The following is a 23,715-nucleotide window of genomic DNA, read 5'->3' as shown; positions in this document are numbered from 1 at the left end:
ATGAAAGTTTGTTTTGATATGCTGGCCGTATAGAGTGGGCCCCGTCTAATCCCAATGGCCCGAATGTGTTAAGGAACATTTTATAAAATAGAAGGTAAATGTACCCAATTGTAGCCAAAAGGCTAGTTTACATTGGGCAGTCCCCCTGCCAGAAATAATGGGCTAGTTCCTGTCCTCGGCAGCCATATTGGAAGGAGGAGGGTTCTTCTCCTTTATCAAGCAATTTGATTGGCCAAGAAGCATTCCATCATGAGTGTTGACATACAGAATGTGTTCTGTAAGGAAAACCTGAAGCTCAGATGTAAATAAAAAGCATCACAGTTCTATTGTAAAAGAGTACAAAATACCAGAGAGCAGGGGTGTAAAGTAATTGAGTAATTGTAACTTTGTACGTTTACTCAATTACATTTCAAATGCAGACCTACAAAGTACAAAGTACAAATCTCGCAGGTCCAACCATTTTAATTAGTATATTTGTTTCTCTGGCCGAACTAACGTTAACGTTATTAATCCTGCGGCCGCACTTTATTTAAAAACAGCCAATCAAATCCCCATCAATGGAAAATGAACCCGCCCATACCCATGCTGATTGGTCCTTGTGCGAGACTAGAAAGTGGGGATCTTTGATTAAACACCTGCTATCAGAAGAATACAGTCAGAAAAAAAGTTTTTACTTTTACTCTTTAGTACTTAGGTACATTTAAAAGTAGAAATGTTTTTACTTTTACTCAAGTGTGTTTTTAGCCAGATACTCTGACTTTTACTTGAGTAACATTTTAAGACGGTACCCATACTTTCACTTAATTTCTGGGTACTTTTTTACACCCCTGCCAGAGAGATGTATGAATTGAATTGAATTGAAAACCTTTATTTATCCCAGAGGGGAGATTCAGATGTCCATCACAGCATAACAGCTATTTAAAAACAGTTAATGGAAACAGTTAATACATAACATACACTTATTTAGTATGTGTTAAAAACAAGATGGATGTAGTAAAATCCCACAGACTTCCTACAATAATTTGAGGTTATTGTAGCACAATTACAATGAGATTGATTATCTGGAAGGAGGAGGAAAGATTCATACTTGATAGAATGGTTGGTCTCCACATCTGGCTTAATGCAGATGAAGAATAAAACGTGTACGCCAGACAAACCAGAATTGTAGTTCAACTCAGCTGATTTATTTGATCAGAGCCAGGAGTCCAAGGTGAATAGAAGGTTGACTTCTACATACAACAGATGATCAGAGAATATTAATAGCTGTCTGTTGTACAGAAATATCACAATCAGGTTTGCATCTTCAAACCTAAATACTGCACATCAAACAGTCACTTGGTTAACATAATTTGAACATACATGGTTTACTGTACACATTATACATGAGTAAATCTGGTTTACAGATCAGGGATCTGTACAACATTACTCTAATCTATAAACAACCATTTGGTGTTTCCCATGATTTTACTCACGTAAAATGCAATCAGCTCACAGTTGTTTCTGGGTGGTTCAGCGGTGGGGGAGCCCCCAGACCCCTCCGGCCTGAGAGCTCCTGAATAACCCTATGTAGGGCCTTATATCCTATCATTTCTAGCCAATAATACATATGGCTGGTCCAATCCAGCGTCTGCTTGTGGGGGGTGTCCTTGTGGGCGCTGGCAGCCCCCCCCCCTGGGGTTGTGGGGACGTGATGGGACAGAAGGGGCCCATCGGTGGCCCACGTCCGTGTGATCTTTTGCTGAGATGAAGGGACCTGGCTTGTCTCACGAGGGGGGGTGTGACATGATCGCTTTAACCCTTTGGTATGGCTATAGATGTCTAATATCATCCAAGTACAGTCAGTGCTTTCTAAGACTGATACCAGACATCATATGAGACCTTTTGATACTAAACAGTTGATTAATCGATTACTTTGTTTGTGAGTTAGTGTCCATGCTTCAACAAGTCTAAACTGGTCTGCCCTGTGGTCAACCCAGCTTTCTCTGATCAGCATTTACATATAGTCAGTTCGAGAAGGTGTCGTTTGTTCTCTAATTTAGTCATTGCTTGAGTGGGGGTTGAAATAACTGTTGCAGCTGTTATCTGATGCAGCTGTCTCAACTGACAGTTGAGACTGTTTAACCACTGAGTCCACTCTGCTATTGAAAGGTACATCTGGCTTTATATTTATGGTTCTCCAATTTATTCACACATATTAATTATGAAATTCCAAGGCAATATTACCACATTTCCCCACTTTGACAATTCTCATTGTCACATACTGTATATTGACTTGATTTTCTATACATACTAACCATACAATATAATAATAAAAATCATTTTTTCTTCAAATTTCTCAATTTTTCCTTTTTCTCATATTTTTTCTTTTTCATTATTCTTTGGTACATATCATCAATTAGTTTCTTCTTGTCTTCTTCTTTTCTCCCCCACATTCCCCTGACTATGGCCCCCTCCCGGGGAATCCTGGTGACCCCTTCATCCAGATCCCCAATTAAACTATTCTGCCTTTAATGAAACAGTGTTTACCACCTACTATCATCAGGCTTTGTTCCTCTGGGCTCACAGCCAGAGGCTTATTTGTTGAAAACAATTAAAACAATGTAATCTAAACATTACACATTAAAGTAAAACACAATTTTTTAAAATTATGGTATCCGTTGACATGATCTGTGGAGACAGAGATTATTCTTCATTCTTTCATACATTTTGCTTCTCCTCTCCTGTTAATTCCTTTTCCAAGTCAGCCCAATCACATTTTGCACAATCAACTCAGTTGGTCTTCTCACCTCTCCCCCCTTTTATGAACATCCCTATGGACATAAACCTTACCACCTCCGCGCACAGACGGACAGGGAGGGAGGAGCATCACGCAAGGGAAAAAAAAATTTCACCATATCGGCCATAACCTACACCTTACTTTTTACTCTACCTATGTGTATGTGTTTAGTTTAGTACTCTTGCGTTGTGTCATAATCTATACCAGTTGTTGCCGTTCAGTCACTTCCCGTCCAACACACCAATCAATCACACAGAGGCCCTTGTTCAACGCTTTGGTTGCACAGTCTCCGACCGTTTTCGCCCCCCCCCCCTCCACCCCATGTCGGCCAGCCTCAGCTGAAGCCACTGTTTTTAGCCTGGACCTCGTCATATTCTGTCCCATGACTGTATTTCCATGGATCTACAGACGAACGACTCCGTCAGTCTGGAGGTATGTCTCAACCTCCGGCCTTTGTATTTGGGGCTATATTGAGGGAGGGGTAGAGTCCCAAGCGACCTCTCTTCATAATCCAACAATCTCCCACAGGAACTGACTGAACGGGTCACACCATCGTGTCATAATCTAATGAAATGTATTCCTACACATTTTCCCCATGATCCCCCCACTCGTGATGGTCCATCCTCCCTCTCCGACTGAACTGCAAGGGAACAAAAACACAGAACAAATTTTCCTTATACAATATGTCAAATATTTCTCAAGAGACGCCAAATGGTTAATCATTATGCAAAACGTAATGGGACCACTTAACTGCCATTGATCTGATCCAATGTATCTCACGCTCCAACCGTCCTCTCCCCAGATCATAGAGAAACAACAAACAAAACGCAAATAATCAAAAAAAACATTCCAACAGATGTCACATGTAGACCACCTCAATGGTTATTAAAAAAGAAAAGAAAAGAAATTTAAAACCTTTCAAGCCAGCACAGTCACCCTCTACAGGCTCCATTCACACCCATTCAGGCCACACAATCATAGATAAAAATAGAAAAGAAATCCAAAAATTTAAATTCAATACCTCATCCCTACAAAACATTCAACAGAAATCAAATCAAATGCAGTAAAACAAATGATATGAAACAAATGATAATGGTATAACCCAAGTGGTTCGATACACTCCTTACCTAAACACATTTTGTTATTTTTAAGACTAGTCTCACCTTAAGTGAAAGCTAAGCTGCGTGTGTGCATGCATGTGTGACCAAATTGTGTGAATGTGTGTCTGTGTGTGTCTGTGTGTGTGTGTGTGTGTCTGTGTGTGTGCGTGTGTGTGTGTGTGTGTGCGTGTCTGTGTGTGTGTGTGTGTGTGTGTGTGTGTGAATGTGAATGGGTGGGCGTGTGTGTGCCTGTGTGTGAATGGGTAGACAAAGCCTCCTTGCCCCCATCCCCCGCTCAATCATTCACTAAAGGACATCTCAAACTCACACATACATACAAAAATTAAATTTAAATAAAAACATTCATATTATAAACATATATCTCTCTCATACACTCGTTAATCAACCACAGACCGACAATGGGTTAGTTCCCCTGCGCTCATCTCTCCTACTCTCTCATCTGGCTACACTCATCCCTGGCTAATACAATTCACACTTAATTTCTACACTCCTACCCTCACTTCAAAGATGGACTGGACCCATCTTAAATTTAGAACCATCCCTGCCGTCCAGTGCACAGACAGTTTCAAATTATTCCCTTATCAACCAGTTAACTTTCATAAGTCATAACCCCAAATGAATGCCACTTTCTTGATTGTCTCACTCACTTAACCCAGCTGTGTCCTGTATTAGCTCGCTTCCTGTCTCAACATTTCCCCTGTCATAAAAATAACTGCCAACTGTTCTCTCACTCTACAACTGTCTCCTTCATCTTCACCTCTGACCCTCTCCTGCTGCATCTAATCTCACTCCATCCTGTCATAAAAGAACAAACAGCCATTGTAAACAACCGCTGTATGCACGACCCCCCTCGGGCCCTCCTGTAAACACCAAACAGGGTAACACTCACACATTTCATTCCCCAGGGGCAGCTGTCCCCTAGAGTCTAAACGTAGTACACCATCATACATTTCATCAAAATAGCATATAAAACAAGCATCAACACATGTCTTAACCATATTAACAGTGTATTAAAAATTTAACAACCTAAAACAAGCATCAGTAAATTATCCTGCTCCACAACCGGGCTTGTATCAAATTTCACTATAAAACATTTAGCAACTAATATAAACATTATCCTATTTAAATCAATGGTGTCATTAAAACTATATCAAGTATCAACATCTGACATTTCAACATCACTGCATTCTATACAAGCATCTTAATTCAAGCTACATAAAACACAACATTATTATTCCAAGCTTACAATTGTACACATTACACAAATTAAGAAACTGGAAATGTCCATCAACTCTAATTATTATACATGTAGGCATCCTCCACCTCAGCATAACTTTTGTAGTGGTTAGTCCTAAATGCTCCTTTCTTCATACACATGTGATAAATTGATTTTACTGCAAGCATTGTGTAACTCTAGTGTAGAGCCATTTTCCAAATTCAGCCCATAGCCACTCTCAATTTTAACACGGGTGACTGAATTTGCAAATCTGGTATGTAGTTGTAGCAGTACTGACTGACCATCTGATGAATTGAAACTGGGGGACCCTGATGTAAACAAGACAAAAGTCTTCCTCTGGTCTGCATCCCCTCAACAATTGTGTGTACTGAGCTGTACATATTTCTAATCAATCCCTATACATGTTACACCTCTTCCCCTGCTTACACCAAAATCCAATGCACAATATACAAACACCGCCATATTTACATAATGCAGAATCGCTTTGACCCTTTTAACCTCCTTCCAGTTAAGAGTACCCTCCTCCCGTTCGGATGCACTCCTTCCCCTACTTAGATGCACCTCTCCCCGTAAGGTTTAGGCAGTCCGCTACGACGGTACAACCAGCTCCTTTCTTAGGACTGCCTTGTCCGACGCCGGCCCCTCTCCCCCAACAGAGATGCAGGTCTCCACTTCCGGCGGTAAGGTCTCCTCTCATGAACGGAAGAAGCCCCCTTATTTTACCTTCAGGTGCAGTTTAAGGCTGGGTCCCTTTCCAATCTTAGGAGAGACAATCCAGATTCCTCTGAATTGACACCCCTCATCCCTCTGCTTCCCAGCATTTTCTTTTCAAAAACACTGATCACAGAAGCACAACTCGCCTACTAACCCTGTATCGGCTAGTAAGGTTACTGTGGCCTGACTGTACATTGAGCCAGGTGCATTTATGGTCTCTGCCATAACGCTCTCCCAACCGGCTGGCGACCCAGTCGATAGCGACCTCATAGTCCGTCATCAAGTCAGGACCCCAAGCGGCTGACTGTCCGTAGTACCTATCAGCCACTCAGTTTAGAAACCGACGGTCTTGTCCCCACCCCGCTTGCTCTGGGCATGGAAATATTGACCGTTTTCGCCAGCCTTGCCTGTTCACGGCAGGAGCTGTGCCCCCTCCGGTGCACCGCCCTGCTCCTAGGTGTGGACTGTCGCCCACGTACCACCCAGTGCCCACACCAACTTACGTGCGACGTTTCCTGGGCCGACTAGGCGGTGCCACAGTGGTATGTTATTTCATACCTCGTTACGCACGAGGGCCTTCAGTTTCTCCCCAGCACTATAGGTTTGTGTTTAACGTGCGCCCAGACTCTTGCGAGCCCACTGCCGCCTGTTGAAGGCTAGAGGTTCGGGGTGCCTAATCCCCTCCCTAACCCTCTTACCCGTTTCTATCCCCTGAGCGAACTATTCCGAATGCACGAGACCCCATCCACGTTGTACCGCGCATGCGCAGTGGCAACCGAAGCGGCTGTTAACGTTGCTATGACAACCAAGGTCTGCCACGACAACATAATAACATGCCCCGATATTCATAATCTGCCACGACATTTATCACGTTCCTTTACCCCTTCCCCAACATCTTTCTCAAAACTCGAAACGTAACATATGCCGCCCCCCAAACGCCACAAAACAACGGCATGCAAGCTAACTAGCTTTAGCCAGCTCTAATGCGACGTTCAAGGCCCTCACGGGAGCGTGCCTTTCAAGATCCGTTCATCCACGCAATTCGCTCAGTACCATCCAAAGCATAAACAATTCACACAAGCTTCAAATAGCTAACCACTCTAATAGAAAATAATTTTTAAAACATTCACACCAACCAACGCCGCACACATAGTTCAACACGAACCCTTTCTCCTACCTTCTCCGCCTCACTCCATAGCACCGCGAACGTTACATACTCTCCACAACACCATGACGTCACCAAGCAGCGAATCCTTGCTATCATTTACCACGTTACCGCATTAATAATAACCCTCAAAACGGCCACAATTTTGCCACCCTGCGTCTCAACCGCCTCTTACTTGTAATCGCCGCCACAGTGTTTAATCAATTCTCTCATAACGCCATCGTAACGTCCCCAGCCTCACCGCGGACTTTTCCACAGAGCTAGCCAGCTAGCCCCAACCAACAACAGGGACTCGCCTCAAACATAATATGTCCGTTGGTCATTAAAATATCATAACAAAACCATTAAGTACTTATCAGTCAGTTCGACCGAATCGTTTTTGTATCACAGCGAACGTAATTAATCAACAGGCCGGTTTCGCTCAAGCTTAAAAAGGATACGCACCCTGAACACGCCGGCACCCTACATTTCCATTAACTACTACGTTTTAATCCTGCAATCGCACAGACCCCTGCGCTGATCATGCCAGGGTCTAACAACCTTTCACCATACTTGACTCGTATGTTCTGAAATAGTAACAGAACCCTTAGCCCGACGCAATTATGCCCATACTGACCCGTCACTCACGGTCCCCGTCCCGCTATCTGTGACTACAAGCAGGGACACAATGCACCTTGGACCCAGCTCCCCTTCCATTTCAGAACAGTCAAATCTCCTCGTCTTACCTGCGCCCTCTTCCTGAGAACAATTTTAGGGCAATTATATACTCAGAACGCGCCCCTGTCGTATACAACAGAATAACCGTGCTTCCTAGCAAGAAAAGCCTTTTACCTGCCGTCATGCGACGCTATCTTCCACAACATGACCAGATAGTCTGTGCGCCACCACCCTTCTTGGTGCAACTCCCCCGTATAGTTCATAAAGTACATTCCATACTAGTTAACTAACCCCCGTGGCCCGCTGGGCCGAGACCGGCCTCCTGTGTCTGAATGAACACACAAACACAAAAAGCCTACGTTTGCATGTTCACTGCACAACAAGCGCGATCGTCATACCTCCGGACACACAGGCTAAGACACCGCAACCCCCAACCCTGCATGCAGACGCCATATTCACCGCGGGCCCCAAACAGTGGCGTACACAACCAACCTCCATCCTGCTCCTCTCCCTCATCCATTCAGACAACAAGCCCATCGTTAATCACTTCAAACGCAGCAACACCCCAGCTCTTTTGCCCCGTGTCCCCAACACACCGCACGGTCCAGATATGATACATATAACAAGACCCTACCGCACCTTTTCAGGGGGAGACACAAAGGGGTAGGGCAGCACGGCACCATTTCTGTAGTAAAATCCCACAGACTTCCTACAATAATTTGAGGTTATTGTAGCACAATTACAATGAGATTGATTATCTGGAAGGAGGAGGAAAGATTCATACTTGATAGAATGGTTGGTCTCCACATCTGGCTTAATGCAGATGAAGAATAAAACGTGTACGCCAGACAAACCAGAATTGTAGTTCAACTCAGCTGATTTATTTGATCAGAGCCAGGAGTCCAAGGTGAATAGAAGGTTGACTTCTACATACAACAGATGATCAGAGAATATTAATAGCTGTCTGTTGTACAGAAATATCACAATCAGGTTTGCATCTTCAAACCTAAATACTGCACATCAAACAGTCACTTGGTTAACATAATTTGAACATACATGGTTTACTGTACACATTATACATGAGTAAATCTGGTTTACAGATCAGGGATCTGTACAACATTACTCTAATCTATAAACAACCATTTGGTGTTTCCCATGATTTTACTCACGTAAAATGCAATCAGCTCACAGTTGTTTCTGGGTGGTTCAGCGGTGGGGGAGCCCCCAGACCCCTCCGGCCTGAGAGCTCCTGAATAACCCTATGTAGGGCCTTATATCCTATCATTTCTAGCCAATAATACATATGGCTGGTCCAATCCAGCGTCTGCTTGTGGGGGGTGTCCTTGTGGGCGCTGGCAGCCCCCCCCCCTGGGGTTGTGGGGACGTGATGGGACAGAAGGGGCCCATCGGTGGCCCACGTCCGTGTGATCTTTTGCTGAGATGAAGGGACCTGGCTTGTCTCACGAGGGGGGGTGTGACATGATCGCTTTAACCCTTTGGTATGGCTATAGATGTCTAATATCATCCAAGTACAGTCAGTGCTTTCTAAGACTGATACCAGACATCATATGAGACCTTTTGATACTAAACAGTTGATTAATCGATTACTTTGTTTGTGAGTTAGTGTCCATGCTTCAACAAGTCTAAACTGGTCTGCCCTGTGGTCAACCCAGCTTTCTCTGATCAGCATTTACATATAGTCAGTTCGAGAAGGTGTCGTTTGTTCTCTAATTTAGTCATTGCTTGAGTGGGGGTTGAAATAACTGTTGCAGCTGTTATCTGATGCAGCTGTCTCAACTGACAGTTGAGACTGTTTAACCACTGAGTCCACTCTGCTATTGAAAGGTACATCTGGCTTTATATTTATGGTTCTCCAATTTATTCACACATATTAATTATGAAATTCCAAGGCAATATTACCACATGGACAAATACATAGGGCTAAAAAGAAGAGCTAAAATAGGGCTAAAATAGAGCTAAAAGTGGTGAATGGAAGAAAAGAAAAAGAAACAAGTCCAATCGTGATGTTAATAATTAATTAATTAGTTACAGTCCACAACCCAGCTCCTCCAGTCCACGGCAGTTGGCCCGTCCTGGCCCTGCCTGGTTGTGGAGCCTGATTGCACCGGTTCAAAGGACTGCACTTTGTGGTATGTCGGGGGGGGGGATAAGTCTGTGGCTAAACGTGGTCCGCATTGCGGTCAGCTCATCATGGAGGGGGTGGCAGGGGTTCTCAAGGATAGCATACAGCTTCCTCCTCGTCCTCCAGACTGTCCAGGTCCGCTCCCACCACAGAGCTTGCTTTCTTGACCAGTTTGTTTATTTTGTCTGTGTTGGTGTTGCCCCCCCAGCATACCACAGCGAAGAAGAGGGCACCAGCCTCCACAGGCTGGTAGAACATCTGCAGCAGTTTGCTGCAGACATTAAAAGACCTGAGCCCTCTTAGGAAGAACAGTCTGCCTCGGTGTTGTCCGTCCAGTCCAGTTTGTTGTTCATGAGAACACCCAGGAATTTATAGTTCTCCACCATTTCCACCTCCACACCCTGGATGATGATGGGAGTTGGGGGCTTCCTCCCGCTCCGCCGATGGTCCACCACCATCTCCTTCGTCTTGCTGATGTTGAGATGTACATTATGTCCTTCAAAGTCTTCATGTACCAAAGTACTCTGAACAGTAACACACTTAAGTGCTGTTTGAGAAACGTCTTCTACATGTACCAAAGTGCTCTGAGCTACAGTAAGACACTAGTGCTCTGAGCTACAGTAAGACACTAGTGCTCTGAGCTACAGTAAGACACTAGTGCTCTGAGCTACAGTAAGACACTAGTGCTCTGAGCTACAGTAAGACACTAGTGCTCTGAGCTACAGTAAGACACTAGTGCTCTGAGCTACAGTAAGACACTAGTGCTCTGAGCTACAGTAAGACACTAGTGCTCTGAGCTACAGTAAGACACTAGTGCTCTGAGCTACAGTAAGACACTAGTGCTCTGAGCTACAGTAAGACACTAGTGCTCTGAGCTACAGTAAGACACTAGTGCTCTGAGCTACAGTAAGACACTAGTACTCTGAGCTACAGTAAGACACTAGTGCTCTGAGCTACAGTAAGACACTAGTGCTCTGAGCTACAGTAAGACACCAGTGCTCTGAGCTACAGTAAGACACTAGTGCTCTGAGCTACAGTAAGACACTAGTGCTCTGAGCTACAGTAAGACACCAGTGCTCTGAGCTACAGTAAGACACTAGTGCTCTGAGCTACAGTAAGACACTAGTGCTCTGAGCTACAGTAAGACACTAGTGCTCTGAGCTACAGTAAGACACTAGTGCTCTGAGCTACAGTAAGACACTAGTGCTCTGAGCTACAGTAAGACACTAGTGCTCTGAGCTACAGTAAGACACTAGTGCTCTGAGCTACAGTAAGACACTAGTGCTCTGAGCTACAGTAAGACACCAGTGCTCTGAGCTACAGTAAGACACCAGTGCTCTGAGCTACAGTAAGACACTAGTGCTCTGAGCTACAGTAAGACACCAGTGCTCTGAGCTACAGTAAGACACTAGTGCTCTGAGCTACAGTAAGACACTAGTGCTCTGAGCTACAGTAAGACACTAGTGCTCTGCCTATGGATTCCTTGTTTTGCTCATCCTCACCCAGAGCTTGCAGTCCAGCGCTTCCTGAGGGAATATGACTGTGGGACAAACATGAAGTCAACGGGAGAACTTTGATCTGGTCCATCCTCTGGTCTGGATCCTGGATCACATTTCATTCGGGAAATAATCTTCCACTTTTCATTCCCTCTGCTCTCGGCAATGCTCAAGTTCAGCTTTTAAAGAAACGCCTTGAATATGTATTAAAAGTCGCACTCTCTCACACAATCATGTTGCTGTTGGCTAGCAGTGTGTTATTGCTGTTTGTTAGTTTTAGGAGTTCATTAAATCTGACACAGTGAGCTGGTGGAGAGTGTGTGTGTGTGCCGTGTATGCACGTGTGTGTGTGTGTGTGTGTGTGTGTGTGTGTGTGTGTGTGTGTGTGTGTGTGTGTGTGTGTGTGTGTAAGATAAGATATTCCTTTATTGATCCCCTTGGGGAAATGCGGGGAGTGTGTGTGTGTGTGCATGTGTATGTGTGTGTGTGTTTATGTGCGTGTGTGTGTGTGTGTGTGTTTATGTGTCCTGGCAGCTACTGCTCTCCATTGAAAGGAAGTCACCTCAACCTAGAGGTCAAAGGTTATAGTTGAAAGGAGAGGAGAGGAGGTGAAGAGAGAGGAGTTGGGTAAGGAGGGAGGAGAGGGGAGAGGAGGAGTAGTAGTTGTATTCAGTCATCATCTCACAATACAATAAGCACAATCATTTAACAATATTTGATTTGGCAGTGACTGGAAAGGTACAGACTGAAGCATAATGCTTATACATGCCTGTCCTATATTCTTAACAACATTAAGACTCCAAAACAGTATTCTAAAACAAAATAGCAAAAAAAAGTATTATTCACATTTGTAGTCTTCAAAAATAGCTTTACAAACCATTTTCTTAAAAACCAAAAGCGATTTCCCCTTGAATATAGTTAGCATGTTGTTTCCATGTTCATTTCTGATCAATAACTACCCCTAGACATTTTATCTCAGAAACTCTTTCTATTTTCTATTTACATCACATCTTTATATCCCCCTCTATTTCTTTTCGATGACCAAAAACCATACATTTTGTTTTCTTAATATTGAGAGACAATGATTGAATAAAGTTCCGCTGCAGGCTCCCCAACACAACGTGTCCACAACAGATGATTAAGATGTTGTAGATTTGTAGATTCTTGTGTCTTCTTTGTCTTGTGTTGAATGGTTTGTCGTTCCATCCCAGGGAACATTTCCCCACATGAGGTGTATGTGAGGAACATAATTGTAAAGCGCTTTGGATAGAATTGCTATATAAATGAACCATTTACCATTTTCTTTTTATAACTCTTTATTTTGGTTAATTTCTTCTTTTCTTTTCCAAAATCACTTTTTACATTTTTAGATACAATTTTTAATTTTCTTTACAGTAGGATTTTCCATTTTTACATAGGCACTTTTCTTTACCACAAGATTATCCAATTTTTTCATAAACATTTGACATATTTGCCCCCAAAATAAGACAACAACCACCACCACATGACATACAAGACTCACAGGACAGGACATTGGGGGGAGAGCCGTTTTCTTTCTTATTTGGTCTGGGCCGTTTTGGTTTCAAGTTGGTGGTCTTTAATCGTCCGACAGCCTATACATTGTCCATTTCAACCAGCGTCTTTCGTATGTCTTGGCTTTCGTTCTCAGAAAGAATGTAATTTTCCTCCTTTAGCCAGCTCCTTGTGATGGCCTTTTTCCCGGCTATTGTCATGATTTTGAACAGGTACAAGTCTTCATTGTGGATAGTCTCCTCAGTGATCAGTCCCAGGTATATTGACTGCGGTTCCATAGGGAATTCGTAACTTAAAATGTTATACATTTCCTGGGTGACACTCTTCACCATTTACCATTTTTCCATTTATAGAGGCGTAAACACAGAGGTTATAGAGTTCATACAATGTAAAAAGAAAGACTGGACAGAACCAACATGTTATCCAATCACGTAGCTTTAATTTGTATACATTATTACATTTACTGACAGGAATAGAATATCAAAATCTAACTGAATCAAACTGTTACAGTGAATCCAATCTTAAAATGAATATGAATCATAAAGATAATTAATCTGTTTCTAAAACCACAGCAGAGAGGCACGCTGGGATGGGGTCAGGGGGCGGGGCTTAGTGTGACCTTTAGCAGCTTGGTGATGATGTCAGAGTGTGTGGGGTGAAAGGTCAAACCATCGACCTCCATGGCCAGATTACCGGTCTTCCCGCTACGCACCCCGAAGTCAACGAGGATGGACAGAATACACTCCTCCTGAGAGAGAGAGAGAGAGAGAGAGAGAGAGACAGAGAGAGAGATAGAAGAGATGCAGAAAGAGAGAGAGACAGAGAGAGAGACAGAGAGAGAGAGACGCAGAGAGAGAGACAGACACAGAGGGAGAGAGAGAGAGAGAGAGAGAGAGACGGAGATATGAATATAAACTCTCCAACAACGTGAACAGTGGTACCAGGCAGACACTCCTAGTAGCAGTGACACACAGTTTGAGACCAGCAGGAGAACATGGTGAATGTATCACAAACTACCTTTATCAACAACCTTCTCAACCGTGGTCACATGATCATCCTGAAAAGTGACCATAGCACCGTTCATGCAAGAGGCAGATTTCACACCTTCAAACACTACAACTACTCCAACAACAAGACTAACCTCCTCCTTCAAACACTACAACTACTCCAACAACAAGACTAACCTCCTCCTTCAAACACTACAACTACTCCAACAACAAGACTAACCTCCTCCTCCTTCAAACACTACAACTAGTTCAAGTTCAAGTTCTTTAATAGTTGTCATACAGAAGTACAGAATACTTTCATACAAAATGCTTCTTACTGTTACGCTCCAGAGACTGTGCTAGACAAGATAGTATCAAATAACATAATAACATAATATAGCATGAATTTAGAAGAAGAAAATGAGGTCACAGTTGTTCGGTATAGACATATGTACAATGTTCTGAGTTACCATATAATATACAATACACAATACTATGCAGTGTACTAATGTACAGTACTATCTAGTGCAAAGCAGAAATGGGATGAGGTACAATTTTAGGTACAATTTACAGTAAGGTGTACGAGTTGTAGTGCAATCCTTCATCCATAAATATAAAGTGTGGGGAGTGGGTGCTACAGTGTGTTTGTTTAAAGTGGGTGTGTGCTATAAAGTGTGTGTAGTGGGTGCTACAGTGTGTTTGTTTAAAGTGAGTGTGTGCGTGTGGATGTGTGTGCTATGTGTGTTTGGTGGTTGTTGTTGTGTAGTGTTCATTCATTGTTCGTTTAGCAGCCTGATGGCCTGGGGATAGAAGCTACTTCTGAGTCTTTCTGTGCTCGCCTTGAGACTCCTGTATCGCTTGCCTGACGGCAGCAGTTCAAAGAGGCAGTTGTTCGGGTGGCTCGAGTCCTTAATAATTCTCTTAGCCTTCCCCTTGCAACGCTTGTAGTAAATGTTCTGGAGGGTGGGGAGCCCCCCTCCAATTGTGCGTTCGGCTGAACGTGTCACTCTTTGTAGTCTGCTTTGGTCTTTTGCAGTGCTATTCCCAAACCAGGAGGTGATGTTGCCGGTCAAGATGCTCTCTATTGTACATGAGTAGAAGTTCTTAAGGATCTTCTGGCTGACTTGGAACTTCCTTAGGCGCCTGAGGAAGTAGAGGCGTTGTCGTGCCTTCTTCACCACACTGTTAATGTGTATGGTCCATGTCAAGTCCTCGGATATGTGGGCTCCGAGGTACTTGAAGCTGTTGACTCTCTCAACCGGTGCCCCGTCGATGCTGAGGGGGCTGTAGTCCTTGACCCCCGACCTCCTGAAGTCCACAATCATCTCCTTTGTTTTGCTGACGTTCAGGGAGAGGCTGTTTTCCTGGCACCATCCCGCCAGGACCTTGACCTCTTCCAGGTAGGCCCTCTCGTCGTTGGCAGAGATCAGGCCCACCACCACTGTGTCGTCAGCAAATTTGACGATTGTATTGCTACTCCGCTGAGCCACACAGTCGTGTGTGTACAGGGAGTAGAGGAGGGGACTCAGAACACAGCCCTGGGGGGCCCCTATGTTGAGGGTGATGGATGAGGAGGTGCAGTTGCCTGCTCTCACCACCTGGGGTCTGCCAGTCAGGAAGTCCAAGACCCACTGGCAGAGGTCATAGCCCAAGCCCAGGTCCCTGAGCTTGGCTATGAGTATGGAGGGGACTATGGTATTGAATGCCGAGCTGTAGTCGATGAATAGCATTCTCACATAGTTCCCCTGCCTCTTGTCCAGGTGTGATGCTGCTGTGTGCAGCACATGGGATATGGCGTCCTCCGTGGACCTGTTGGGGCGGTATGCAAATTGCAGGGGGTCCATGTTGATGGGGAGGGAGGAGCAGATGTAGCCCTTTACTAGCTTCTCAAAGCACTTCATGGCTATGGAGGTGAGAGCTACAGGGCGGTAGTCGTTGAGGCAAGCAGGCTTGGATTTTTTGGGTACAGGGATAATAGTGGACTTCTTCAGGCAGGTGGGGATGACAGCCTGTTCTAAGGACAGGTTAAATATGTCAGTGAATACTGGGGCCAGTTGGTCTACTACTCCAACAACAAGACTAACCTCCTCCTCCTTCAAACACTACAACTACTCCAACAACAAGACTAACCTCCTCCTCCTTCAAACACTACAACTACTCCAACAACAAGACTAACCTCCACCTCCTTTAAACACTACAACTACTCCAACAACAAGACTAACCTCCACCTCCTTCAAACACTACAACTACTCCAACAACAAGACTAACCTCCTCCTCCTTCAAACACTACAACTACTCCAACAACAAGACTAACCTCCTCCTCCTTCAAACACTACAACTACTCCAACAACAAGACTAACCTCCACCTCCTTCAAACACTACAACTACTCCAACAACAAGACTAACCTCCTCCTTCAAACACTACAACTACTCCAACAACAAGACTAACCTCCACCTCCTTCAAACACTACAACTACTCCAACAACAAGACTAACCTCCTCCTCCTTCAAACACTACAACTACTCCAACAACAAGACTAACCTCCTCCTCCTTCAAACACTACAACTACTCCAACAACAAGACTAACCTCCTCCTCCTTCAAACACTACAACTACTCCAACAACAAGACTAACCTCCACCTCCTTCAAACACTACAACTACTCCAACAACAAGACTAACCTCCTCCTTCAAACACTACAACTACTCCACGTGTGTCTGCGTCTACCTTCTCTACGGAGGGCAGGTTAGCAGTCCAGTCCTGGAGCTGTGCTGGAGAGGTTGTGGGTTCAAGTCCCAGTCCTTTCCGGAGATACCTCTGATGCGACGGACAGGTGTTCAACAGGTACAGACCACAAGCCACTGCATATCCCCCCCAGTTAGAGACACCTAGAGAGAGAGAGAGAGAGAGAGAGAGAGAGAGAGAGAGAGATCAATAAAATGTATCCACAGTTTATCCATTTCCCTGATCATCAAAAGCTGTTATATATATGTGTGTGGGGAGAAAAGTCAGTGTACAGTATTAGCTGCAAAATATATAGATTGTTGCCATACAATAAGAGAACAAGCTCTGTAAATACATGTTTCTGGGTGGCCACATCTGTAAAATGATTACCCGACTGAATGACTATTTTGTAATTTAATGCGTTTCTGTTGATTGTTTTACTGCTGTTATTGCTAATGTTATGGTATATTTGATTGCTTATATATGTTATTGTTTGTATGTTGGACTTGCTTTGGCAATAAGTACGTTGATATGTCATGCCAATAAAGCCTATTTGAATTGAATTGAGAGAGAGATAGAGAGACAGAGAGAGACAGAGAGAGAGATATATATCTCTCCACCAGGAGCCAAAGACCTCCCAGGGACCCCCACTACGCCTCAGACCCCACCAGGAGCCAAAGACCTCCCAGACATCCATCCAGACCCAGCGCACCCCACAGACCCCCCGCTTCACCAGAACATCACCAGCTCCAGCAGCACCACCAGACTGGCCCAGGCTACTACCCCTCAACAAACCAGAGACTCTACCAGAACCAAGAGCCTCGGCCCCTTCCCAGCCCACAGCATGGAGGACCACACCAGGCCCCACGCAGCTACGCAGAGGCCCCCCAAGGAAGAGTGAACTCTGAAGGAATGAGTGAACAGCTCCTCCAGTACATCTGCACTAAGCTGAACTAGTCTCATAATACACACACACACACACACACACACACACACACACACACACACACACACACACACACACACACACACACACACACACACTCACACACTACTCGCATCATTTACGCATTACTTAATTAAGACAACATTTGTTAGTTAAAAAGAAAAGCTAGTGGGGAGCTCCCGTAGCTCACCGCGTATCTCGGCGCTATTTCGGCGTCGGGGACAACCGTGCTCGTCACGGATCTGGGGTACACGAGTTCGACTCCCGGACTCGCCGTATTTTCTCAGAGTGTCTTCCCCTGATCTATATCTACGTGGCGTAGTGGGCAAGGCGCTCGCCACGAAATGCTGGAGACGCTGGGCTCGTCAGTTCGAGCCCAGCGCTCCACATTTGCTTTCAGTTTAGCTGGTCGTCCGTACTAATACACATTGGCCGTATTAGGGGGTGGGAAACTGATGGGTGGGGATCGGGCGTTGTGGACAGCGACTCCTACAGGTCGGTTGGTGCGCCTGCGCAGTAGAATCAGGAAGTGTCGGGGGCAGCGTGAGCCTCCCACGCGTTACTCCTCGCCACTGAGAGATCGAGCTGCGCAGGTGAAAAGATGCGACTGCTGTTACCTCAAGTACCGGAGGGGACTTGTGCTATGTATGACTTAGTCCACATTGCAGCCGGCTTGTGGGAGGCAAGAAACAGCGTTCGTGACAGGGGAGGGTTGAATTGGATGATACGAAATTGGGATGGGAGAAAATATAGAAAATGGGAGAAAAGGTGAAAAAAAAATTAAAAAAAAGCTAGTTAAAAGCTGAATTAGTATTGATACTTTATATTGCTGAAAGAACATTTTACATATTGTTCAAAATGCATCAGCTCTAACAATGTTCTCAATAGCCAAACACACACATTTACAAAATACAGTAAACACCGCATTTTATACAGTTCAATGTTCGTACAGTACCTCTCTTGGCAATCCAGTAGTTACTGTTTTATATGCTGTAATATTTGATGTTTTATTTTATGATGATATTTTGTATGTACTTTGATATCTGTTTTGTAATCCATGGTTATGTTTAATATTAATCATTTGCTTTGGCAACATGTAGAAGTACGTCATGCCAATAAAGCCATTTGAATTGAATTGAATTGAATTGAATTGAATATATAACAGAATGTGTAGCTGCAGTAATAGCAGAATGTGTACCTGCAGTAATAGCATAGTCAGCGCTGACATCACAGGCGATCAGACCTCCTCCAGGCATCAGAGTCTTTACTATCTCCTTCACCTTCCCCATCCCTAGTTCATTACCTCCATCCCCCACTCCTAGAGAGAGAGAGAGAGATGGAGACAGAGAGAGACAGAGAGAGAGACGGAGACAAAGACAGAGAGAGAGAGAGACAGTTTAACATTTACATCAGTGATTGATTGAATGAAAATTTTATTTAACAGATTGCAGAATGGGTACAATACAGTACGGCTCAATACACACAATTGTTAAGGGGATGCAGACCAGAGAAAGACTTTCGTCTTGTTTACATCAGGGTCCCCCATTTTCAATTCATAATGAATTGTAAGTAAGGGTGCAATTAGCACCGTGCAATCCATTCTTTGTGGATCTAGCCCTTAGCGCTGCAGTTGGTGCAGCATAATTATTCCCATAGTCTATTTATTTCCATTTTAAATCGGCTGAATTGAAATTGACCCCAGCCTTCATGTGTGTGTGCGTGTGCACGTGTGTGTGCATGCGTGTGTGTGTGCGTGCATGTGTGTGTGTTGCATACCGATAGTATTGACTCCAGGTATGTTCTGAGCCGCAATGAACAGATCATCAACGGGGTCAACCAGGTGTTTAATATTAATTCCTCTCATGTTGTAATAGTTCCCATCAGCCGCCCTCCCGCTGCGCTCTATCGCCACCAGCTGGTCAAATCTGGGATTACACAAAGACAACATGGTAAATGGCTGCTTTTTTATACAGCAGCTTTTATCCAAAGCGGTTTACAATTTGTTCCTCACATTTGACCCATTCACTCACACATTCTCACACCGACGGCGGAGGGAACCATGCAAGGTGCCAATCTGCTCATCGGGTGCAGTTAGGGGTTAAGTGTCTTGCTCAAGGACACATCGACACGCTGCCCGGGAACCTCCGGATTGCCAGACGACTGCTCTACCTCCTGAGCCACTGTCGCCCATCTCCTCTGTGCTCTACACGTCATCCTGGGACCAGAGAGACCTGATACCTGTTAGCATCTCCTCTGTGCTCTACACGTCATCCTGGGACCAGAGAGAGAGACCTGATACCTGTTAGCATCTCCTCTGTGCTCTACACGTCATCCTGGGACCAGAGAGAGAGACCTGATACCTGTTAGCATCTCCTCTGTGCTCTACACGTCATCCTGGGACCAGAGAGAGAGACCTGATACCTGTTAGCGTCTCCTCTGTGCTCTACACGTCATCCTGGGACCAGAGAGAGAGACCTGATACCTGTTAGCATCTCCTCTGTGCTCTACACGTCATCCTGGGACCAGAGAGAGACCTGATACCTGTTAGCGTCTCCTCTGTGCTCTACACGTCATCCTGGGACCCTGATACCTGTTAGCATCTCCTCTGTGCTCTACACGTCATCCTGGGACCAGAGAGAGACCTGATACCTGTCACCCCGTCTCTCATTACTCCTCAGTCGCTCGTCTAAACCAACAGCTCTTTATTAGTTTTGTTTAGAGCAAAATGCAGAGTATTACAGTAAATATACAGAGGTTGTTCGTTCCCTGTCCAGATGACAGCAGAAGGAAATTCTATTTTAAGCACCAATTTGCACGAACCACCTTAAAACAAAGGTGCACCTCAGTTATAGGTATCAAACTATGGAACTCTTTGCAGAACGATGTAAAGAGTTATACTAATATATTTCACTTCAAAAGGTTGTACAAAGAAAAGATAAATAGACAGTTTAGTATAATATTGCAGTTTAGCATAACAGGATAACATAGCATAGCATTGCAGTATAGGCTAGTATGAGTATAGTAATATAGTATATAGCAGTGTAACATAGAATAATAATATATTAAAATATTGTATAATACTGTACCAATATGGTGTAGTATAAATAGTATAATTTAGTTATATTATAATAAAATAAAAAATTATAAAATGATATAGTATATAGATAGAATAATACATTATATAAATGTATAGATACATGTGTGTGTGTGTGTGTGTGTATAAATGAATGAACCTAAATATGTAGTTTGACACAAAATGGGTTTATTTATGTTGATTTAATTTAGTTGTGTTGATGTTTCCATTTTTGCACGTCACAGCCTGCTAAACACCTCTGTCTCTACACCTGTACGTCACAGCCTGCTAAACACCTCTGTCTCTACACCTGTACGTCACAGCCTGCTAAACACCTCTGTCTCTACACCTGTACATCACAGCCTGCTAAACACCTCTGTCTCTACACCTGTACGTCACAGCCTGCTAAACACCTCTGTCTCTACACCTGTACGTCACAGCCTGCTATAAACACCTCTGTCTCTACACCTGTACGTCACAGCCTGCTAAACACCTCTGTCTCTACATCACAGCCTGCTAAACACCTCTGTCTCTACACCTGTACATCACAGCCTGCTAAACACCTCTGTCTCTACACCTGTACGTCACAGCCTGCTAAACACCTCTGTCTCTACACCTGTACATCACAGCCTGCTAAACACCTCTGTCTCTACACCTGTACGTCACAGCCTGCTAAACACCTGTCTCTACACCTGTACGTCACAGCCTGCTAAACACCTCTGTCTCTACACCTGTACGTCACAGCCTGCTAAACACCTCTGTCTCTACACCTGTACATCACAGCCTGCTAAACACCTCTGTCTCTACACCTGTACATCACAGTCTGCTAAACACCTCTGTCTCTACACCTGTACGTCACAGCCTGCTAAACACCTGTCTCTACACCTGTACGTCACAGCCTGCTAAACACCTCTGTCTCTACATCACAGCCTGCTAAACACCTGTCTCTACACCTGTACGTCACAGTCTGCTAAACACCTCTGTCTCTACACCTGTACGTCACAGCCTGCTAAACACCTGTCTCTACACCTGTACGTCACAGCCTGCTATAAACACCTCTGTCTCTACACCTGTACGTCACAGCCTGCTAAACACCTGTCTCTACACCTGTACGTCACAGCCTGCTAAACACCTGTCTCTACACCTGTACGTCACAGCCTGCTAAACACCTCTGTCTCTACACCTGTACGTCACAGCCTGCTATAAACACCTGTCTCTACACCTGTACGTCACAGTCTGCTAAACACCTGTCTCTACACCTGTACCTCACAGCCTGCTAAACACCTGTCTCTACACCTGTACGTCACAGCCTGCTAAACACCTCTGTCTCTACACCTGTACATCACAGCCTGCTAAACACCTGTCTCTACACCTGTACGTCACAGCCTGCTAAACACCTCTGTCTCTACACCTGTACGTCACAGCCTGCTAAACACCTCTGTCTCTACACCTGTACGTCACAGCCTGCTAAACACCTCTGTCTCTACACCTGTACGTCACAGCCTGCTAAACACCTGTCTCTACACCTGTACGTCACAGTCTGCTAAACACCTGTCTCTACACCTGTACCTCACAGCCTGCTAAACACCTGTCTCTACACCTGTACGTCACAGCCTGCTAAACACCTCTGTCTCTACACCTGTACATCACAGTCTGCTAAACACCTGTCTCTACACCTGTACGTCACAGCCTGCTAAACACCTCTGTCTCTACACCTGTACATCACAGTCTGCTAAACACCTCTGTCTCTACACCTGTACATCACAGCCTGCTAAACACCTCTGTCTCTACACCTGTACGTCACAGTCTGCTAAACACCTCTGCCAAGAGAGCCAACATCTGGGTATCCGTGACCAAAATGAGTTTGAAAGAAAATGCAGCTAGAACTTTGAATTGGGTGTATACATACTTACATAGTATCACTAATAACCAAAAATTAAGCTTGTCTGAACCTTTATGAGTTATGCAGTGATGTAGTTATCAGAAAGGTAAACAGACCATCTTCTAAGATAGTAAGAAAGATAAGATAGTAAGATAGTAAGATAGTAAGGAAACCATACCTTTATGGCTGCACTCATCGTAATTCTTTCAATACATTTTCGGTTCTTATTTATAAAAGAGAAAGTATGTATAATATATGTATAATACAATAATATAATATTATTTATTCAATATGTTAAGGGGAAAATAATATGAGTTTAGGAAACACTGGTTAGTTTACTGCCTCTTTGGGCAAAGATGTGTGACAGTGGAACACAAGTGGAACGCCGTCCAACTCTCTGTGTAGGAGAATGCAGTCGATTCTCTAGCATGATGTCATGGATCAGCTGACCTGGGCTTGTTGGGGTCTCCATGGTGACATAGGAATTGGAGGGCGGAGTCTGGGTCTGTGTTAGCGAAAGTGACCAATGGAATCTCTGCTTTTAGCACACCTGTCAGCAGTGGGACAACATAGCAGACCGTCATAAATACATCAAGTTCTTTCTACTGTTGCTCTGGCCAGATAATAATAATAATAATAATAATAATAATAATAATAATAATAATAATAATAATAATAATAATAATAATAATAATAATAATAATAATAATAATAATAATAATAATAACTTTATTTGTATAGCACTTTTCATACAATAATTGCAGTTCAAAGTGCTTCACAACAGTAAAAGATACAGGCATACAGTAAGCGAGCATAAAAATTAAATAAAAAAAGATTATTATTAGAGAGGTAGCAAGGTAAGGTAAATCACAGTAATAGAGTAATACAAATAATAAAATAGAATAGATTAGATAGAGTAAAAAAGTGCGGTTTGATTCAGTTTAAAAATAGGCTAAAAATAATAAAAAATAGAACGGATGAGCTTGGCTACTATCAACCTCAGTGAATTACAAGAAATGAAAATAACATAGATCTAGATTATAACACTACTGTCACACTAGACTATGTGTCAGTATTAACATCTTGTAGTAATTTCTCTCTCTCTCTCTCTCTGTATCTCTCTCTCTGTATCTGTATCTCTCTCTCTCTCTGTCTCTCTCTCTCTCTCTCTCTCTCTCTCTCTCTCTCTCTCTCTCTCTCTCTCTCTCTCTGTAGGAACTTGTAGTTCTCTCTCTCTCTCTCTCTCTCTCTCTCTCTCTCTCTC

General features: G+C 43.9%; 1 protein-coding gene across 1 annotated transcript in view; it reads right to left on the bottom strand.

The window, feature by feature from the left end:
* Nucleotides 1-13,275: 13,275 nt before the first annotated feature.
* dglucy (D-glutamate cyclase) overlaps nt 13,276-23,715 on the bottom strand; it is a 36,001-nt gene continuing 25,561 nt past the window's right edge. Inside the window, 6 exon segments of the mRNA XM_084308539.1 lie at nt 13,276-13,590; nt 16,554-16,714; nt 18,695-18,814; nt 19,273-19,421; nt 22,902-23,001; nt 23,427-23,449. Of these exon segments, the coding sequence (XP_084164665.1) occupies nt 13,438-13,590; nt 16,554-16,714; nt 18,695-18,814; nt 19,273-19,421; nt 22,902-23,001; nt 23,427-23,449 (706 nt within the window). The 3' untranslated portion in view covers nt 13,276-13,437.

Source organism: Notolepis coatsorum (genome assembly GCF_963971535.1).
Source record: "Notolepis coatsorum genome assembly, chromosome: 2".
In the NCBI taxonomy this organism is placed as follows: domain Eukaryota; kingdom Metazoa; phylum Chordata; class Actinopteri; order Aulopiformes; family Paralepididae; genus Notolepis; species Notolepis coatsorum.
Note: the sequence above shows the minus strand (reverse complement) of the source record. Positions and strands in the feature narration are given on the sequence as shown.